Here is a 20,998-nt window from a genome sequence, read left to right as displayed (position 1 = left end):
AACAACCCAATCAAAAAATGGGCTGGAGACATGAACAGACATTTCTCCAAAGAAGATATACTGATGGCCAATAGGCACATGAAAAGATGCTCATCATCGCTGATCATCAGGGAAATGCAAATCAAAACTACACTAAGATATCACCTTACACCCGTTAGAATGACAAAAATATCTAAAACTAATAGCAACAAATGTTGGAGAGGTTGCGGAGAAAAAGGAACCCTCATACACTGCTGGTGGGAGTGCAAACTGGTGCAGCCACTATGGAAAACAGTATGGAGATTCCTCAAAAAACTAAAAATAGAACTACCATACGATCCAGCCATCCCACTACTGGGTATTTATCCAAAGAGCCTCAAGTCAGCAATCCCAAAAGTCCTGTGCACCCCAATGTTTATTGCAGCACTGTTTACAATAGCCAAGATGTGGAAGCAACCTAAGTGCCCATCAACAGACGAATGGATAAAGAGGATGTGGTACATATATACAATGGAATACTACTCAGCTGCAAAACAGACCAAAATCATTCCATTTGCAATATCATGGACGGACCTTGAGAGAATTATGTTAAGTGAAATAAGCCAGCGAGAGAAAGATAATCTGTGTATGACTCCACTCATCGGAGGAATTTAAAACTATGGACCAAGAACAGTTTAGTGGATACCAGGGGAAAGGTGGGGTGGGGGGTGGGCACAAAGGGTGAAGTGGTGCACCTACAACATGACTGACAAACATTAATGTACAATTGAAATTTCACAAGATTGTAACCTATCAATAACTCAATAAAAAATAATAATAATAATAATAAAGAATGGAAATATTTTTGTTCGTTTTGTTGAGAAAATAAATTTAGGGGCCAGCCTCGTGGCTAAGTGGTTAAGTTCACACGCTCCACATCAGCTGCCCAGAGTTTTGCCAGTTTGGATTCTGGGTGTGGACATAACACCATTCATCAAGCCATGCTAAGGTGGCATCCCACGTAGCAGAGCCAGAAGAACCTACAACTAGAATATATAACGATGCTCTGGGCGGCTTTGGGGAGAAGAAGAAAAGAAGGAAAAAAGAAGACTGGCAACAGATGTTAGCTCACGTTCCAATCTTTAAAAAAGAAAAAGAAAATAAATTTGCCCTAAAGCCCTAGAAGGGAAAAAAGAAGGCATGGGACAAATTCTGAGTGTAAAAAGAAAATTATAGAAGATTTGTGAAAGAGAAAGCCTGAAAAGAGTTTTATGCATGGTCAAGTTAGCTAAGATTGCAATAAATTTAATTAAGTGAATGAGCTTTAACATAAAAAGTAAGCTGGTACAAAATAAAAATTTTGTTCTTTTTTTTTTTTTTGAGGAAGATTAGCCCTGAGCTAACTGCTGCCAATCCTTCTCTTTTTGCTGAGGAAGACTGGACCTGAGCTGACATCTGTGCCCATCTTCCTCTACTTTATATGTGGGATGCCTACCACAGCATGGCTTGCCAAGCAGTGCCATGTCTACACCCAGGATCCGAACCAGCAAACCCCAGGCTGCCAAAGCAGAACGTGCGTACTTAACCACTGCGCCACCAGGCCGGCCCCTGTTCTCTCTCTTGGGATAATTTCCCCGGACTTTTAGTCTACTCTTGATAAAGAGCTTATAAAAGGTTTTTCTTTATTTTTGAGTAAGTTTACCTAAAAGACAGAAGATCAATGTTTTATTAAAATAATTTCCTATGTTCAATAATACTGAAGTCTCTCTATTAAGGTTTTCAAACTGTTTTAACTCCCTCATTGCCCTTGACTGTTTCTGTTGTCACTTTGATTGAATTGTTTTGCAGTGACTGTTGTTTCCTATTAGACCAAGTGTTTTAAAAAACTTTTGATATTTTTGACAAGCTTCTCTCAAAATTCAAATCATAAGTGAAGTCTTTCTTTTGACCCGAAGGGAAAAAAGTTTTCTTTAAGAATTTTCAGAGGCCCCTGGGACTACTCAAAGAAATTTGTTCTCTCTCTTCCTATAAAGAAAAAGGTGCTAAACTAATTAGGCTTATTTGGTCTATTAAATTACATGGGAAGCTTTATTAAATAAGTGATGATAAACTTTTTTAGGTGGTATTATGTGGATGTTATTAATATAAATGTTTTAAAAATTATATAACACTCCTAAAATTCTGATCTGTCCTGGTTGCCAGCCATAATTCTAGTTACTATCTTGAAGTGTTGTATGTCACAGAAATAGCCAAGTTTCTTTTTCAATTTCCCTTCTGAGTCTTTTGTCACTTGCAGATAGTTGCTGTTTTACTCTGATGCTTTTGCAAATATGTTTCATCTTCAGAGAGATTCATGGAAAAGACACTGACACTTACTCTAGAACACAGGTTTCTGATAAACTTTCAGATCATAAAACTGAACTGGGTAAGAAATTACAGAACTCTAATGGAGAAACCGATGACTTCATGAAACTGCTAACAGAAGGTTAAGAATCTATTACACAGGACCGAATGAACTGATGAGGGTGATTATAAGTTATATAACTTTTTTGAGATATTGCTGATTTTTTTAATGTTTTTGGGTTTTTTCCAGATTTTAGGAAACCTTTTTCTCTTTTCCTTAAGCTAACTGTGATTTATAACAATTTGGTAAAATTATACCTTTGTAGGCAAAATTGAAACATTCTTTTTTTCTCCCTAGCTTATCCCTCCAGAATTTGGAAACCCTTAGTGAGGTGAACGCTGTTTTCATGGCAATACAGTTACTTGCTTAAGTTCAGTAAGAATCTGTTCTCCTTATAACAGGACACAATTCATTATATTACCAAGCCTTTGACTGGAATGTCATATTTGAGAGAAACATGCAGACTCAGATATGACAAGTCAGCTTTTGAAGAATAAAGGTCGACTTTATGGAATAAAGCCACCTGGAAATATTAGCCTGGTCTCTTAGTTACAGGATTCCAAGTGAGTAAAGAAGGTCACTTCCCTGACAGATGCAAAAGACCTCAGGATATTTGGGGAAATCTCAAAAAAAAAGAGAGGAATTCACCGAAATCTATAGGTATTGCAGCCAAAGTCTGATGGCAACTCCTTGCTTTGGTTTTCCTGGCCTTGAGAGGCCAATAAATTTCAATCTGAGATTCCTTATAAAAAGTTCCAGGGGAGCAGATTTAAAACAACCTCTATAGTCAATTGCTTTTCTTGTTGTATTTATATAAATAATTGGGCCAATTTTATTAAAACTAAACTTATTGGACAAACCAACGAGTCTTAATTGGCCATGTTTGGTCAAAATGAAGGTGATTTAAAGACAAAAATTCTGTTTCAAATGAAACTATAGTACACATTCATGGATATTAGGTTCTAGTTCTGATACTTGTCTTTGAGGTTTTGTTTTATATCTATTAACTGGACTGGATCTTGAATTCTACTAGTCTCCTGAAATATCTGTCTATAAATCTCCAAACTAACATTTTCCATCATTTTCATTTAGAATCACTGAGAACTGAACCTGCCCTTTTTCCTGAAGCCCTACAAACTGAAGCTGGACATCTTTATATAAATTTTAGAGAGGGGCTGGCTTGGTGGCTCAGTGACTAAGTGCACACGTTCCACTTCAGCAGCCCAGGCTTCGCCAGTTTGGATCCCGGGTGCGGACATGGCACCCCTTGAAAAGCCATGCTATGGTAGGCATCCCACATATAAAGTAGAGGAAGATGGGCATGGATGTTAGCTCAGGGCTAATCTTCCTCAAAAAAAAAAAAAGGATTCATGTTGGTTGCTGTGTAAGCTGCTCTGAAAGATACCTGAACACCTAATGACATCATCAGAGACATTTCAAATTATAAAAGAGGCCTCAACTCTGACATCTAGAAATTCTTTGACTGGCTGATCCCCGGGCTCAGAAACTGGTCTATAATTTGCTCTGACTGTTGACCTTGTTTTCCTTGTTGTTTCCCTAGAAATGCTTCTTATTAAATACCTGGTTTCTTGCTTACCCAATATAGGCCTAATTTTGGGAGCCCCCTTACATCACCTTACTAAAAGGCTGGTTTAATAAATGGAACAACCTATGCCCTTTATCAGTAGGCAGAAGTCACAACAGTCATTGCTCTATGTTCCTTGAGATTGAGGAATGAACAACAAAAAGAGGGGATTTGTAGCTGCAGGCCCTCCAGCACCAGTTCAACTGACCCTCTCTCTTATCAACAGAGTGATTAAGAATTGTCTTAATCTGCAAAGTCGCATCACCATGACATGTGCAAAAGAAGAAATCATGTCCTGAAATGACCTTGGAACCAACCCACAGAACCCAAGGACTGGGACATGACCAGAACTTGAAAGTCGGACTCTTATCAGAAGTGAGGGGTCCCTCATTCAGGAAGATCTGGTGTTAAAATTCCTTCCTCGCCTCATCAAAAATGTTTAGGACTCCATCCTAAATGTTTAGAACCCTATCATAAGTGTTTAAAACCTTACCATAAATGCTTGAAGCCCACCAATCAAAGCCTGTCCTAGCAGTGTTTCTGTGGACCAGCCCATGCTCCCTAACCTCTTAAATCTTACCCCAAATCCTGAATCAGGAATACAGATCTGAGGGTACATGCCGCCTGTCTCCCTGAAGATTGATTTCACAGAATAAAAGCTGATTCTCCCCCAAAGGCTGATGCCATAATTAATTGGCTTGTTTATGCACATCAGGCAGAGAACTCCAATTTTGTGTGGTAATGTGACCTTTCAGATTTGTATTTTAGAGCCTGTTATCTCCATGAATTATCCTTGTAGAAAAAGCCTGCCCCTAGATACCTACAGGCCTCACCTGCACTGGGCATCCTGCCGTGAAAGCCTGGGCTGGGTCCCACTGGTCTTTCTCCATAAAGGACTCAGGAGCCTCAACCCACACCAGGAGCCTCTACAAGAAAGCTCCCAGTCTCCACCCAGCTGGCAACTCTCAGCAACTGGTGTCAGTGTGGAGGGAAGGTGGGAGCTCTGTGAGCTGGAAGAAAGTGCTGTTGAGACTCAAACTAGGTCTGTGAGTTGGGGGAGCCCTGATTCCAGCTCAGAGATATGTGGGGTTTAGGGCAAGGGGTCCTTGGCCTTTGAGTTTTTGTGGGACTGGACAAGGGTAGGGGGTGGGGTCAGGGATGGAGAGAAAAACCAATGGTTGAAACCTTAACCATCATCTTGTTTTCCTTAGATTACAATGACCCCACTTGGCTTCCTGCTGTTTCACATTGTATTCACCAACCAGGAAGCTCTTTGAACTCCATCCTTTTGGGTTTTTATGGAGGCTTCATTACATAAGGCATGATTGATTAAATCATTGGCCATTGGTGATTGATTCAACTTCCAGCCCCTTTCCTCTTCCGGGGAGGGAGGCTGGGGGGACTAAAAGTTCCAATCCTCTAATCAAATGGTTGATTCCTCTGCTGACCAGTTCCCACCCTTAGGTGACCTAGGGGCATTCCGAAAGTCACCTCATTAACACACAAAAGACATCTTTATCACTTAGGAAATTCCAGTGGTTTTAGGAGTTCTGTGCAGAAAATGAGGACAAAGAACAAATATATATTTCTTATTATAAATCACAATATCACAATCTTGAACCCCAAACTCCCTTTCAGTGTCTACTACCAGATAAGCCAACGTGAACACCAGCCCATGTGTTAACATACATGTTATATTATAATTAGGTATGATGAGGCTAGTAGACAGAAATGTGGGCAATAGCTTTTATCGTGGTTTCCATAGGAAGGAACAGGTGAGGCAGGGTAAGCAGGCCTAGGATTGGCTAGTTTGAATAATTTCAGCAGGTCCTGGATCATAGGGCTGTCCCTAGTTGTCTAGTACCTGATCCTGGGTGACTAGGGCAGGTGGATAGTGGCCTAGACTATAAGATCCCAAAAGACAGGTGGTTGGGGGTATGGGCTCTGGATTGCATATGAAAGGCACACTCACAACCAAGTTGCTTGCTATCTTTAGGAATTAGTTAACCTCCAGTCTCTCCAGTGTCAACAAGGCCCCAAGAAGTCAAAGCATTGTTACCTAAAGTTCAGTCTCTGAACTCAGTGCCAATTCAAATAATGAGAACAGAGTTTTGGGTGAAAAGGAAAGCAATCCAGGCAAAGGGAGCAGCAGCAGGCTAGCACCTTAGGAACTGCTGGCTCCCCGTCAAGAAGTGGGTCAGGGGTTTTATAGGGGAAGTCCAAGAGTCCAGTTCAGGGCTACGTGCCAAAAGGCACATTTTTCTTTCCTGCTGGTGGTCTTCAGATTGCTGGGCAGGTGCCAGACCTTGTCAGCTGACACAGATATTTTTCTTCTTTATGGCCAGAGAGATGCAGGACACGAGAACCAGACCCCTTTGTTGCAAGATGTTATCCAGACTCCCTGGAACCAGAGTTATTCTTAAGTCCTAAGGGAGGGGGAGAGTAAGCAGAGAAACATGAGGAAGGAAAAATTATACGTACTTTGAATTGCCAGCCTCAGTTGCTGGGGAAGTTTCACTTCAGATAAGGAAGACATTGCTAGTCAGGTTGTTATTTAACCTGTATACTTCTAATTTCAGATAGAAAAAGCCAGTAACCGCATCAGAAAATAAAAGGAATGATTAGTACGGCCTCACTCCCATAGACTGAGTTAGATGCACCCTGAAAACACTTGTATCATCAGATTTATTAAACTCCATTGTACCAATTGTTTTGTTGGGTTTTGCCTTTAGATAGAGTTCTTGTGGATAAAGATTTTGCCTCCATTTTTGTATTCTCAGCTCATAGTACATTGCCTTGCCTGGAGCTTCCCAGCTCCTGTATCATAGCCCCTTGACATGGGATAAACAGGGTACAGGTGTCCCAGGAGATGCTGATGGTTGCAAATTTTTTGTAGTGATACAAAACCCAAAACCATGTTTTCACAACCATTTAAATTTTTACTTCAGTTAAAATTATATTTGATCATTATTTGTATGGCTTCCTCTGTATACTTCCTATATTCACTTATTACTATCTTGGCAAAAGACTTCAGACATAATGCCCACCACCAGAGAGTGTTCTCTGCTGGTTACACCAAGAAGAACCTCCCCCAGGAATAGCATGCAAATATTATCCTTTTCTGTGTGTGCCAGGATGCAAAGGTTTGGAAGCATTGGCCAAGCAGGATTCGAAAAAAGGGATTTGGATCAATCAAATAAGATTGCGTGAATGAATTGATGAAGGAAATCAAAGTACTTGCTTTGCCTCTTAGATACTACAAATCACCAGTCTCTCCAAGCTTTGATTTTCCAGCTGCAAAGAGAGTAAAAGGCCCATAGGAATATGAAGATTAATAAGAAATTATCTAAGTGAAACTTCAGCTGTAAAACATACAAATTTAATTACTACCAGCTTTGGCATTCAGCATTACACTACCATCTCCCTAACTGATCACTCTTTCTTCAACCTCACATGCCTGCCAGATAGCCTGCTTTCATCAGCAAATTGTTCTTCAAACATCTTTCTTTTTTCAAGTCACTCTCCACATTGAACACTTGTGGTAGGGGCTGGCCTCACGGCCAAGAGGTTAAGTTCACATGCTCCGCTTCGGTGGCCCAAGGTTTCTCAGGTTCAGATCCTGGGCACAGACATGACACCATTCATCAAGCCATGTTGTGGTGGCATCCCACATAACACAACCAGAGGGACCTACAACCAAGAATATGCAAGTATGTACTGAGGGGCTTTGGGAAGAAGAAAGAAGGAGAAGGAAGAAGGAGAAGGAGGAGGAGGAGGAGGAGGAGAGGGAGAGGGAGAGGGAGAGGGAGAAGGAGAAGAAGGAGAGGGAGAAGGAGGAGGAGATTGGCAACAGATGTTAACTCAGGTGCCAATCTTTAAAATAAAATTAAAAAATAAAAACCTTTGGCAGCTCCCCTTTGCCTACTCATTTAAGTCTAAACTCAACCCACAAGGACCTTCAAGGACCTGGCTGCAACCCCCTCTGTTCTTCATGAAACCTATGACAGACAGCTTGGGGGGAAAGGGGGTATCTAAGGCCAATTTGTGTCAGGTACACCAGCCACTAGAGGTTAAGGTTCCAGGGTCAAGCTATATTAGGCAAAGGTTTACTTAGAGAAGTCAGAAGCAACATCACAAAGGGGCAAGTTCAACAGATCAGGCAGAGAACCAGAAGTCAGAACTGTAGAAGCAGCAGCAGCAGCAAATTCAGGGGCGAGGCAAAGACACAAGCCATGTGTTTTAATCAGGATGGGCTCAGTTATGCTGCCCTAACAAGCAATGTTCAAACTTGAGCAGCTTAACACAACAGAGGTTTATCACTTGCTAATGCGAAGTTGGCTGCAGGTCTGGATGACTCTGCAAGGTAATTGTCTTCCATGGAATAATTTCACCATGAGGCCTTCTTGGCTGCAGAAGAGATGATACATCTGGAGGATTGCTCGGGCTTTTCTTTGCTTCTGCCTGGAAGTGAAATATGTCACTTTTGCTCACAGCCATTGTCCGCAACTAGTCAAATGATCTTGCCTAAGTGCAAAAGGGCTGTTAAATGTGGGTGTGGTAGGTAGAATCCAAAGATGCTGCCCACAATCCCTCCCCTCCCTGTACACGTGACTCATTCCTCCCATCAAGAAGTGCAGCCCATTTCCCTCCTCCCTCATCTGGGCTGGCATTGTGACCTCCTTTGACCAATAGAATGTAGCAGAAATGAGGTGGGTGTAGCCTAGCCCTTAAGAAGTGGCACCTTCTGTTTTTGTTCTCTTGGAACCCAGCCTCCATCTATAAGGAGGTCCAAGCTATCCTGCTGGAGAGACAGAGGGGCTGTGTGATGAGGCCCTGCAGGGTGAGATACCACATGGAGAGAGAGGCACATATGGCTAGCACAAACAAATATTTAATTTTAATTAATTTAAATTTAAAAATTGATCATCTGTTGTTCCTGGGAAAAGTTTTAAGTATGTTTGGAACAACTTTTTCAACTGTAAATTTTATGAAATCTAAATGCAGATGAACAATTTCTGATGAAAATTTAGCATGCAAACTGAGCCAAGCGGTGAATACTAAAGACACACTGAATTTTTTTTTTAAGATTTTATTTTTTCCTTTTTCTCCCCAAAGCCCCCCAGTGCATAGTTGCATGTTTTTAGTTGTGGGTCCTTCTAGTTGTGGCATATGGGGTGTCGCCTCAGCATGGCCTGATGAGCGGTGGGATGTCCGCGCCCAGGATCCAAACCAGTGAAACCCTGGGCCGCCAAAACAGAGTGCACCGACTTAACCACTAGACCACGGTGCCAGCCCCTAGACATTGAATTTTGAAGACTTAGAAGAAAAAAATTTTTATATCAACTACATGTTGAAATTATAATATGATGGTTACACACATACACACATATATTAAGGTTAATTTCACTTGTGTTTTTTTTTTTTAATTTTTTTAGCATCATGCTTCTATTGGACAGTGCTGCTCTATGGTACATCCAAAGGATGTTTAGCTGCTAAGGAAAGGGGCAGGAGTCTGGAGAATCCATTTGTCAGAAAGCATATGAAGATCTTGACGCTTCAGTGAATGCTTGGATGAGTGGAGCATTCCAGCTGGTCATTTAGTACCTCATGGAGTCAATTTCTTTCACTCGACTAATGCAGACTGAGGACCTACTACGTGCCAGGCACTTTGTGTAGTCCTGGGGATATGGTGATGACCCACACACAGTCCCTGTCCTCATGGAGAAGGAGAAAGGTATTAAGCAAATACCTATAGAAATACTCAAATAGGATTCAGAAGCTTCCTGAGGAGGAACTCACACAGGTGTCCCAATGATGGTAGCTCAGGCTTCTATGCCAAAAGTCAATCAGAGCGTAGCATAGTGCCCTTCAGATGTATCCCCTATCCTCACCTTTTTAGCCTTCTGTCTGGGTCTAAGAGGGGGGATTCTGGAGGAAACCCTGAAAGGGCAGTTTCACTGAGGTCACTGGGGCACTGGGAAACCAGTCCTGCTTTGGCCCCATCATAGGAGAGGACAGGCATTTCCTTTCTTCAGCACCGAGCAGGGTGGGTGTCTCCTGCCCCTTGGACCGCAAAGAGACGAGGTGCTGGAGGCCTGGGAGTGAGAGGAAGCAGTGCCCGAACATCAGCAGCTGGTCCCGGTGAGCAGGCCCAGCACCAGAGGCGGCAGGGCTGGCGAATCTAGGCCCCATGGGGAGCCGGAGCCTTGGCAGTGGACAGTGCTGAAAGGTGCCGGCAGGCTGGGAGTGCGTGCAGAACGGAGAAATCCTCTTTGTTAGCACATGTAAGACACGGCCCAGGGAATAAGGACTTAGAAGAGGAGGGGAAGTTCCCGACAATAGGAGGAGATGAAAGCCAAGAAATTTCAGTGCCATGAATGCCAACGCAGCATGACCCCCGCTGGTGTACCCTAGGAAAGTACCAGGTACATTAAAAAGAGTCAATGATATGAAGTTGATAATTGCACTGTGGTTATGTATGAGAAAAATCCCTTTTCTTAGAAAACTCGCACTCATCTAGGAGTAAAGGGCCATGATGTGTGTAACTTACCCTCAGATCATTCAGGAAACAATGTGTGTGTGCACGAGTGTGTGTGTGCACGAGTGTGTGTGCAGAGAGAGTGCACAAATGATAAAGCAAACGGGGTAAAATATTAACACCAGGTGAACCTAGGTAGAAGGCATATGTGCGTTTTTGTACAATTTTTATTTTTGCAATGTTCTGTAAATTTTAAATTATTCCTAAACAAAAGGTTCATAAAACAATGAAATTACAGTGTGATGCCTGTCCTCATTAGTGTAGGACAAAGCAGAGCAGTAGGTCAAGGAGAAAGCCATCAGCTTTGCCTGGGGGTGGGGGTGTCAGGGGGGGCTTCCCCGAGAGGCTTAAGCAGAGATGAAGGATGATGTCCTGACAGGGATGCATGTGAGGCGCTGGAGCAGCTCATCGAGGTGGGAGGGGGGTAGGCGGGAGTGAAGAAATGTAGGGTCCGACCTATCCTGAGTGTCTGATTACCTAATAAACAGTGCAGCCGCTCGGATGAAGCAGAGACCCCCTCCTCAGATGGTGAGTGTCAACTGTGTGACCAATGCTCCTCTGGCCAACCACACGCCCCTCTTACTCCCCAGATGGTGAGTGTCACCTGTGTGACCCATGCTCCTCTGGCCAACCAGGCGCCCCTCTTACTAGCGGAGGCCCAGCCCAGGGACCTTCAAAGGGAAGCACGTCAGAGGGAGGGGCCAGCAGCCTGGGCAGGGCTGGGCAGGGCTTGCAGCGTTTGGCTCTCCCCAAAAGGGCTCAGCACTTCACTTGAGTCAGGACCCTCTGCAGAGGCAGGGAGCTCTGAGTCTGCACCTGGCAGGGAACTCTCAGCTGTGGCATCTGTGAGGAAGGAAGGAGGGAGCTCTCTGTCCCGGTGAGGATTTCTGAGTGGGCGACAAGACCTGTGGGTGTGGGGAGCAACGATGCGAGCTCAGGTCTGGTCTTGGCCTCAGGGATTGAGAGTTTCCAAGAAAGCAGCCCATGGCCCCTTAAGAACTTCTAGGATTGGGAAGGGATGGAGGATATTCGGGGAGGTTCCAGAATGCCCAGAAGCCCATCACTTTCCATTTGCGGTTTCTTGACTCAGAAAGGATGGAGAGCAAGGATGAGAGGAAGGGAAAGGATGGTGCAGCCAGTGACTTGTGCATCTCCTTTCCCCTTAGGGGACAATGGCCAGATTCTGCTTCCTGCTGTTCGTCTCTGTGGCCACCAGAGGGTGGAGTGCAGGTAAGTGACTCGTGCAGCAGTTTCTTCAGCTCACCTCTCCTGTGCAGGGGAGTGAGGGGGTAGAGTTGGGCTGGATGCTGACATCCTGGGCCTGAAGGAGAGTCATGGAGATGCACAGAAGCCACACGTGGCAGCTGACTTGAGATGTGGCCTGGGTGCTGATTGCTGGCCTCTCCAGGTGTCTGATCTGAAGTAGTCACAGTGTTAGCTAAGTCATGTCCTGGGGCCCCACTCTGTGCCTGTGTGTGGCTGTGAGGGGGCTCAGGAAGGGGATGGTAGGGACTGTGTCCCCTCCCGGCTACTCCTGCCCCTGTGGCCTTGGCCTCTGCCTCTCCAAAGGGAGCTAGGTGGTCATGCTGTGTCCCAGAACATCCCCGTCTAGTCCCCATCCTCCCAATTCCATTCCTCACAACAGGTGTAATGATAGTTTTCAGTTTTGGTTAGTTGAGAAGAAGAATTCAGTGTTAAGCCTGTATGAGATCGTGGTCAGATAGTCTTAGCAGACGGAATCCTGGGTGCTCACAGCATAGTGACAAACTGGCGAAGTGGGCAGGGGCTGGGAGCTGATGCCAGGAAGGATGGTATCAGGCAACAGACTGTTAATGACAATTATTCTCACATCCTCCAGCAGTGCCCCAGGCTCCTGAGATGTTCCAGGTGGGCAAAACCTGTGCCTCCTCCCTTTCTTTCCTGCCTCGAAGCTGCAAGGAACTCAAAGAAAGTTGCAATAGAGCAGGTGGTGAGTAATAAACCAACCCAGCCTTCTCTCCTTGAAGACACTTTTTAGCTAAACAGAGCCCAGGCACGGAAATCAGGAGGAATGTACCCACCGCTACTGTCTGTTCTGGCTCCAGCTCCCACCCAAGCAGCTTTCCAGTGGGAATTTGGAGGCTTTGTGTCCCACCCAGTCACAGCAGGCATGATCTTCTGAGCACAGGGAGAAGGCAGTGTTCCTGGCGACACATGGGGTGGTGGCAAGAGCCATGATGAGTCTAAGATTTTCCTCTAGTTGTGAGCTAATGTTAGCCTGCCAGTTTCATGGGTGCTGGCAGGAAACATGAGACTCCAGAAGCTGAGACGAAGACCTTTATTATTCACAGCAATAGCAGTAGCCAGAGTATCAGCATTTTCTCGTGCTGGTTCCCTGAGCCCCAGTTCCAACACGGTGACGTGAAGAGGGCCAGGAGACATCTGCACAGGTAGTGGTTTTGTCAAGCAGGCTGACAAGTGGACTGGTAAAGAAACAACAAGCCTTTTTTAGATCAGACAGTTTATTACTCACATAGACTGCAAAACCAAGATAGCAAAGATGTCACCTTCTCCCATCCCTTGGCCCAGAGGACAGCACAGAAACGAAAGGGGCCGGATGACAAGGTAACATGGGTAGCGAGGGACTCTGATGCAGAGGATCTGACCCAGGCTGCAGCTATGCAGTTTTGTCACCTGTAGCTGCATCCTAAGAGACTGCGGCGGGCAGCAAGGCAAAAAGCCCCACCCCTCATCAGAAGCTGGAGTCAAAGACAAACTGTCTCACGACAGCCTCCCTGCAAGATAGGGAGGTGGGTGAGCACCGACCTTGTAGCAGCCCCCACAAGCCTGCCAGGCTTCCGTGTTTCAGGAGGATGACAGGTGTTCTACCAGGGGTTAGGTCCACTGTGGTTAGGCCTTGCCCATGTGGCACATGTGGAGATGTGCAAAGTGACTAGGGTGGCACAATGGAGCCTTCTCCTCCAAGGCTGTGTACAGGAGAGGAACTCTGAGCTTCGGGAATCTGAATCTTGCACAGTCACATGCCACATAACAATGTTTCGGTCAACAAGGGACAGCGTAGACGATGGTGTCCCATAAGATTAGTACCACATAGCCTAGGTGTGTAGTAGGCTATATCATCTAGTCGGCGTAGGGACACTATGTGATAGCACAATGAAATCACCTAACGATGCATTTCTCAGAGCATATCCCCGTCATTTAGCGAGGCGTGACTGTATAATGGTCAGTGGCCTTGCCTGCCCTTTGCTCTGGGATGAACTTGATGTAAACTTGGGATGTGATAGGGTGCTGATTTCTGGCCTCTCCTGGCCAGAAGCAGGCACTATCCGGAAAGAGATGCCATCTCTCTGTTCTGAGGCTGTTTGCTCTGCAATCTCTTTGAAAAGATAGTGTGGAACTAAGGCAGGCAGTGCCTCTGCTCACAGATGACCCAGAGAGAATTGTCTTCCCACAAATGACGAAGTGTGGGAGCCTTCAGAATACGCTTCTGATTTCCCCGAATCTTTCTAGTTGTGGGTCCTGAGAAGGACCATGTGCTCCCAGACAGGGGGCTCTGGGCTCGTTCCCTCTGCAGATGGTGTGTATCTCCTCCGCACTAAGAATAGTGTCATCTACCAGAACTTCTGTGACATGACCTCTGGAGGTGGCGGCGGGACCCTGGTGGCCAGCGTGCACGAGAACAACATGCTGGGGAAGTGCACGGTGGGCGACCACTGGTCCAGTCAGCAGGGCAGCAGGGCAGACTACCCAGAGGGGGACGGCAACTGGGCCAATCACAACACCTTTGGGTCTGCAGAGGCGGCCACCAGCGATGACTACAAGCTTGGTGCCACTCACCACCCTCTTGGGAAAGGGTGAGGAGCTGAGTGTGGCTCGACCACACCGTGTAGAAGGGCAGGTTGGAAGATGGGGATGTGGAGACAGGGCTGGAGAAGAAAGACCTACTTCCAGGTCTTGAAGCACAGCTTCCTCCCAGCAAGGCCGTTAGGGACCTGGGTGGTGGGAGGCATCTTCATCTGCTGGAAGTTGGGGTGTCTGAGCACTGCTGGCCACCTGCCCTCCTGGAGCCCAGAGCTCTCAGCTCCACTGAGGGCTGCATGTGTGTGACTGGTGCCTGTGGGACCTCCTGATCTGGTCAGGCTCAATGTCTGTTGCTCTCCAGAACCCTGGCTACTATGACATCCAGGCCCAGGACCGGGGCACCTGGCATGTGCCCAACAAGTCCCCCCTGCAGCAGTGGAGGAACAGCTCCCAGCTGAGGTACCGCACCAGGAATGGCTTCTTGGAGACTCTGGGACATAATCTGTTCGGCCTCTACCAGGCAACCAGGGCTGTTGGCTGAGGGGCACTTCCTCTGGTGAACAGAGAGCCAAGTGTTTGGGGTGAGAGGTAAGTCTCTGTGGCCACGCATCACCGTGAGGTGCCTGTGCTTGGCCACTTCTCCTACTCTGGGTCACTGTGAACTGCTGTGCTGCCTCTTTCAGGACCTCTGAGGCAGACAAGGGGAGAGGCCTGTGGGAGAGGAGAGGAGAGGGAGAGCGGGAGAAGGCCAAGGGGCTTGGGGCTGTCAGAGAGACACAGCTCTGGGGAAAGAGGCGTGACTATGATGGAGACGGATTTCTGAATAATGACACGGGAAGGCATTAAATCCCCTACCTCTCAATATGACGGCATCTCTGCTGTCCTCACACAACCGCTCTTTTGGGTCCCTGCAGAAATATCCAGTGAAGTATGGAGCAGGGAAGTGTTGGACTGACAACGGCCCAGCCGTCCCTGTGATCTACGACTTCGGTGATGCTCAGAAAACTGCATCTTATTACTCACCACTTGGTCAGGGTGAGTGTCGGCTTCCTCAGACTGGTCTTAAATCCCGCCGTGCCCTCTTGGGAAAAGTGTACATAAAACAAATAATAATTACTAGCATTTCCTGAACACTTTACAATGTGCCAAGCTCTTTTCTAGGAACTTGACACAGTTTTGTGTCATTTCATCATCTTGAGAAAGGCTTGAAGTTAAAATCACTATTATCTCCATTTTACAGGATATAAACCAAGGCTGCTTAACCACCACCCTGTGTGGCCTGTTAGAACAGTCAAGAAAAGGTGGAGGCTAGTGTTCACAGGAGAGAAAAACTAGCAAAGTGATGAGAAAATTTTATTTTTGTTATGAAGGACAGCTATTAATTATCTTAAAGACATTTTTCAGCATAATAAAGGCACAGAAGTTAAGTCTTTGTTTGGAAAATAAAAGCCATTACTGTTGACGTTTGATATTTTACGAAGGCGGGTAATGGCAGTTAGGAAAACAAACACACGGTAATTGGATGAGAAGTGTGTCCACAGAAGCACATGGCCACACCTGATCATTGGTTGTCCTCCTGCACCTTTGGAGATCTTCTTGGTGATCCTCTGTGGAGTCTAATTTCTCCTGTAAGCCTCGGGCAGACAAGTGTCCTCTTGCGAGCCCCAGCCTCTGTCCTCTTGCCCCAGATGGACAGAGGTTCTCCCCTGGCCAAGTTCAGGGTCAGATGTCCCAGCCACAGGAAACACAGGTGCTGGGCTCCACCCCTACAGCTTGGAGGGTTGGGCTGTGACTTGAACTCTTGGCTTAGGGAATCCCTGGGCTGTTCAAAGGGAAGCTATTCCCAGTTCCTCCTTTGAACATTTGGCCCTTTCTCTGCTGCTTCTTTTCCAGGGAATTTGTTGCAGGATTCGCACAGTTCAGAGTGTTTAATAATGAGAAATCAGTCAATGCCCTGTGTGCTGGGGTGAGAGTTACTGGCTGCAACACTGAGAACGTGAGTTTGGGGAGATCAAAGCGTGTGCGCGTGTACATGTGGGGTGTGTTGATGTGTGTCTCCGTCACTTGCCTTTTTACTCTCTTGATGGTGTCTGGTGAACGTAATCTATTTCAATGACATTTTGTTTATCAAGATTTCCATGTATGGTTAGTACTTTAATGTTTTGTTTAAGAAGTATGTTTCTATGTTGAGGTCATGAAGATATTCAAGACCAGATTCAAGACCAGATTGTCACCTGTGCTTTTGACCAACTGGCTATAGATTGGAGGTTCCAAGGGCTCTCTCGAGGGGTTTGATTAATTTGCTAGAACAGCTCACAGATCTCAGAGGGACATTTCACTTACTAAATTACCAGTTTATTATAAAAGGATATAACTCAGGAAGAGCCAGAAGGAAGAGATGCATAGGGCAAGGTATGAGGAAAGGGCAAGGAGCTTCCATGCCCTATTCAGAACATGCCACTCTCCCCTCATCTCCATGTGTTCATCAACCTGGAAACTCTCCAGACTCCATCCTTTTGGGTTTTTATGGAGACTTCATTACAAAGGCATGATGATTAAATCATGGATGATTGATTCAACCTCCACTCCCACTCCTCTCCCTGACAATCAGGGGAGTGGGACTGAAAGTTCCAAACCTCCAATCATCAGGTGGCTTCTCCTGGCAACCAGCCCCCATTTCTAGGTGTGGTCCAAAAGTCACCTCATTAACATAACAAAAGACACCTTTGTTGCTCTGGTCACTCAGGAAATTCCCAGGGTTTGAAGAGCTCTATGCCAGAAACAGGATAAAGACTAAATTTATACTTGTAATAGATCACAATACCCCACTCTGCAAAGGTGGATGTGACTGGCAAGGTCTGGGCTCCCATCTTCAGTTGCATATTCAAAAGAAGAGCCAAGGTTGCCAGTGAAGTCTCACTGTGTCATCTGTGTCAACAGGGTGCTGACAACAGCAGTTCTGCTTGTGAGCAGAGCTCAGACATTTTAAATAGTTTTGCTCAAAATGCAAGTCTGATTCGAACACTCCCCACCTCCCATCACCATCCTTTTTCTCCTTTGCTGCCTGTGGACTAGAGCAACAGTTCTCAAATGGGGTGAGAGGTGAGAGAGATAGGGGTAATCTCGCCTCTCAGTAGGGCTGGATAGATTTAGCAAATAAAAATACAGATGTCCACTTGAATTTTAATTTCAGATAAACAATAACAATATTTTTACTATAAGTATGTCCTGTGCAGTATTTTCTCGGGTGCCCTATCCCCAGGGACCATTTGGCAATATCTGGGGACACTGGCATGTCTGAGAGGTGGTGTGGAGGATGACAGGAGCCATCTAGTGAGTAGAGGCAGGGATGCTGTGAGACGTCTGACACTACACAGGACGCCCTCCCCACAGCAAAGAATCATATGATCTGAGGTGTCAGCAGTGCTGCAGTGGAGAAATCCTGGATGAGAGGATTTTGTTTAAAATGTATAGCGTGAAAGTCCTGAGGCCCTGGCCATTGGTAGCTGAAACCAAAGAAGAAAATTTTCAACGACGTGGTTAATTAAAAATATAGACCCAATGTTTATTTGTTTTACATTTTTGTCCATTTCATTATTGGTGGATAGCACTCTAACACTTAAATACATTTAGATAATGCGCAAGTGACTGCCCTACTGCAGCATTGGTAAGTAGATAAACAATTTAACTAGGACCTAGTTAACAAGAAACTGACTCCACATTTAAAATACAGCTCTCATTTAGATCATCCTTTGTTTTATCACTGGAGGGGTGGAGGGGAGTTGGAGGGAGCCTGTGCTCACACTGGAAATACATTAAGACCAAACCTTCTGAGACCCATTCCCAAGGGTTCCCACCCTGCCGGGTTAACCTCCAACTCCAGAGAAAGCCCAAGCTCGTGGCCTCCAGCATTAACTCTCATTCCATTGACCAGAATAGGCAGTGTCAGCCTCACACCAGGCCTCAGAGTCTGAGTGCAGCTTACTCCGTTTGAACTAGAGCTGTTGACTTTTGCAGAAATGGAAGCAGTGGGATCCAATGGATGCTTAGCTGTAATGCCAAAACAAGGTCAGTCGGTACCTAATGTCCAAGCAAGATTCACTGAAGCATCAAGATCTTCATATACTTTCTGATAAATATTCTCCAAATTCTGTCCAGTTATTGACCATATTATGTAGCTGGATGTCTCTACTCCTATGCCTCATGGCAAAGTTACTCCTTGTCAGCTTTGATTTGGCACTGTCAAAAGTCACCCAGTGTCCAGCAAGTCAGCCCTCAGAATCAAAGACAGCTGAACCATGGATGGCAGGTCCAGCAAAATCTAAGTCCGCATTACAACCAAGGATTTTACACTCCCTCCTGTAAGAAGACTTGAGTTTACCACTTTTCTTTCTCGTGTTGGTGAGAAGGTAGTATCAAATGTCAATTTCTACCCTTGACAAATCTGACCTTCAAGTCTGATTCAATTCTTCCCAGACTCTTTTCAGTGTCCCATTTTTCTGTGAAAGTCAGACCATACTCACACTGTATGAATTTGGTTTCCAAGGTGCCAGTAACTTGACCAGTGTCTGATTTAGATGGACCAGATACCAAGAAATCCGTGACACTGCATGATTTTGTTTTCACATCCAGACAACCTAAAACCAAATCCTCTGCTGAAAATATCTCTGGCAGATTTGCCAAGGTCAGCATATGATGGAGGAATATGCATTGACCACACATGGCTCTGTCTGTAGGTCGCCATGGCCAGGCCGTGAGAAGAGGTGATGGGGTGGTCTCCTGAGAGGTATGCCACATCTGCATGTGGGGCCGCTCGGCTTGCTCTGGTTTGGGCCACAGCTGCCATGGCCAGAGGGCCAAGTGAAAGCCCAGTGTTGTTCTTGGCTAAACCTGATTGATATAGTACATGGTCAGCTACTGTTAATGTATTTTGTTTTTTTCCAGTATCTTCTATTGTTTTCTCCCTCTTTAATAAACTTTTATCCCTTAATAGCTCATGCCTGCTTTTCTTCCTACTCCTTTATTCCCTCTTTCTCTACTCACTTTTGTTATCTCTTGTCTTCTTTCTTTCTCTCCCCCAATGTCAGGGTTCTGGAGGAAATACACAGTACACTCAAATGGTAATGGAACAGAGTTTAACAGAGTCAGTTTGTAAAGGTTTAGGTGGCATTATGGGAAACCAATAAGAGATGTGTAGTTTCCCCGAGTCAGCAACAGTAGGCAGCAGTTATCAAGGCTAGCATTGAAGGGCACGGGGAGAGAGCAGTTACCTGCATCCCCAGGAAAGAACACCTGCAGAAGTCTGCCAGATAGGAACTGACTCTTGGTAGAGGGATGTAGCCAGCACATGGCAACCTAGCAGGTTACCTTCATCCTTCTGTCCTTAGAACTCTTCCAGTGCCTCTCATTGGCTAAATCTATCTGAAAGCCCATGAATGAATTCGATAAAGGTCAGCTTCCTGAGCAACAGAATAGAGTGAAGAATGCATCAGAAGGACAAATGAGAAAAATCCAATATGCTCCACTCCTTTTGCCCATCAGCGTGCATTTTCGTTCTTTGTCCAGATGGAAAATTGATATCTCCAATCAGAGGACACACAATCATCCCATTAGCTCTTGTGTCATTGTGGGCTGATAATAATTCAGTCATATGCTCACGTGAAACCTTAACACATTAGTCACCACCAATGGTCTTCATATCAGGTAGCAGGTGAAAAAGAATGAGGAAGGAATTAAAACATATAAAAGAACTGCCACAGTTATTGCTTCCGTAGCTGTTCATGAGGCCTTAGTTGGTAATCCTAGTTTCATTCTTCCCCCACCCATTGCTTGTTTCCTTTACCCTCTACCCACTTCTTGGCTGGAAAACCTCCTGTAACCCAATTCTCCATTCTTGCTGGATCTGAGTCTTTGTGGTTCTACCTTTACTGGGTTGTTGTACTTTTTCTTTGACCAGGACTATTGGCCAATGTGTCAAGACATAGTCCTCCTTGTCTCCATTATGAAGCAGTAGGGAATTTCCCCTGGGAAATCAGGAACATCACCAGCCAGTACAGTGACATCTTCTTTGCCTGCTGGATCATTGGCATAAGGAAGCCAAAATGGCAAGTGGGTGGACTCAGCTTCCAAATTGAAAGAACCATAACTGCACTCCCTGGTGGAAGCATTCTTCCAAACCCACTAGCCTACTAGGACCTCCAAACCCATTGAACCCCAGGTTGTGGAGAATGAGAAGCAAAAATTCCTTCAGTATGTTGTTTGCTGTAACTGTAATAGGAGCTATTTCCTTTCCACCCCTGGACCCCCAGACCTGTGCATTTAGGCTATTTGATGTGACTGGTTTATTAGTTTTCTTGGGCTGCTGTAACAAAGCACAACAGGCTGGGGGGGCTTAAACAACAGAAATTCATTTCCCCACAATTCTAGAGGCTAGAAGTCCAAGGTCACGGTGTTGGCGGGGTTGGTTTTTATGGAGGGCCGTGAGGGAAGGATGTGTTCCAGGACTCTCTCCTTGTCTCCCAGATGGCCTTCTTCTCCTTGAAATGATGACATTTTTCAAATGTCTTCCCTCCTTGTGTGTATCTTTCTCTTAATCTCCTCTTCTTATGAGGACATGAGTCATTTTTCTGGATTAGGGCCCACCCACATGAACTCATTTTACCTTAATTCCCTCTTCAAAGATCCTATCTCTAAAAACAGTCACATTGAAGTG

General features: G+C 45.4%; 1 protein-coding gene and 1 pseudogene across 1 annotated transcript; one reads left to right on the top strand and one right to left on the bottom strand.

The window, feature by feature from the left end:
• Positions 1-11,193: 11,193 nt before the first annotated feature.
• LOC139042106 (intelectin-2-like) lies at positions 11,194-17,587 on the top strand. Its single transcript, XM_070498073.1, has 8 exons — positions 11,194-11,362; positions 11,652-11,715; positions 12,344-12,454; positions 14,060-14,313; positions 14,648-14,806; positions 15,201-15,325; positions 16,180-16,282; positions 17,549-17,587. Exons 2-8 carry the CDS (start codon positions 11,658-11,660, stop codon positions 17,585-17,587), a joined length of 849 nt encoding a protein of 282 aa, XP_070354174.1. The 5' UTR covers positions 11,194-11,362; positions 11,652-11,657.
• A 264-nt stretch (positions 17,588-17,851) lies between these two features.
• LOC139042048 (voltage-dependent anion-selective channel protein 2 pseudogene) lies at positions 17,852-20,297 on the bottom strand (annotated as a pseudogene).
• Positions 20,298-20,998: the final 701 nt, after the last annotated feature.

Source organism: Equus asinus, chromosome 25 (genome assembly GCF_041296235.1).
Source record: "Equus asinus isolate D_3611 breed Donkey chromosome 25, EquAss-T2T_v2, whole genome shotgun sequence".
Taxonomy (NCBI): domain Eukaryota; kingdom Metazoa; phylum Chordata; class Mammalia; order Perissodactyla; family Equidae; genus Equus; species Equus asinus.
Note: the sequence above shows the minus strand (reverse complement) of the source record. Positions and strands in the feature narration are given on the sequence as shown.

What these genes read in the sequence shown, in the direction of transcription:
- LOC139042106 (XM_070498073.1), top strand. Translation starts at nt 11,658, where the DNA reads ATGGCCAGATTCTGCTTCCTGCTGTTCGTCTCTGTGGCCACCAGAGGG. An exon ending in CACCAGAGGGTGGAGTGCAG is followed by an intron (nt 11,716 to 12,343) that starts GTAAGTGACTCG and finishes CACATCCTCCAG; the next exon opens with CAGTGCCCCAGGCTCCTGAG. An exon ending in GCGATGACTACAAGCTTGGT is followed by an intron (nt 14,314 to 14,647) that starts GCCACTCACCAC and finishes GTTGCTCTCCAG; the next exon opens with AACCCTGGCTACTATGACAT.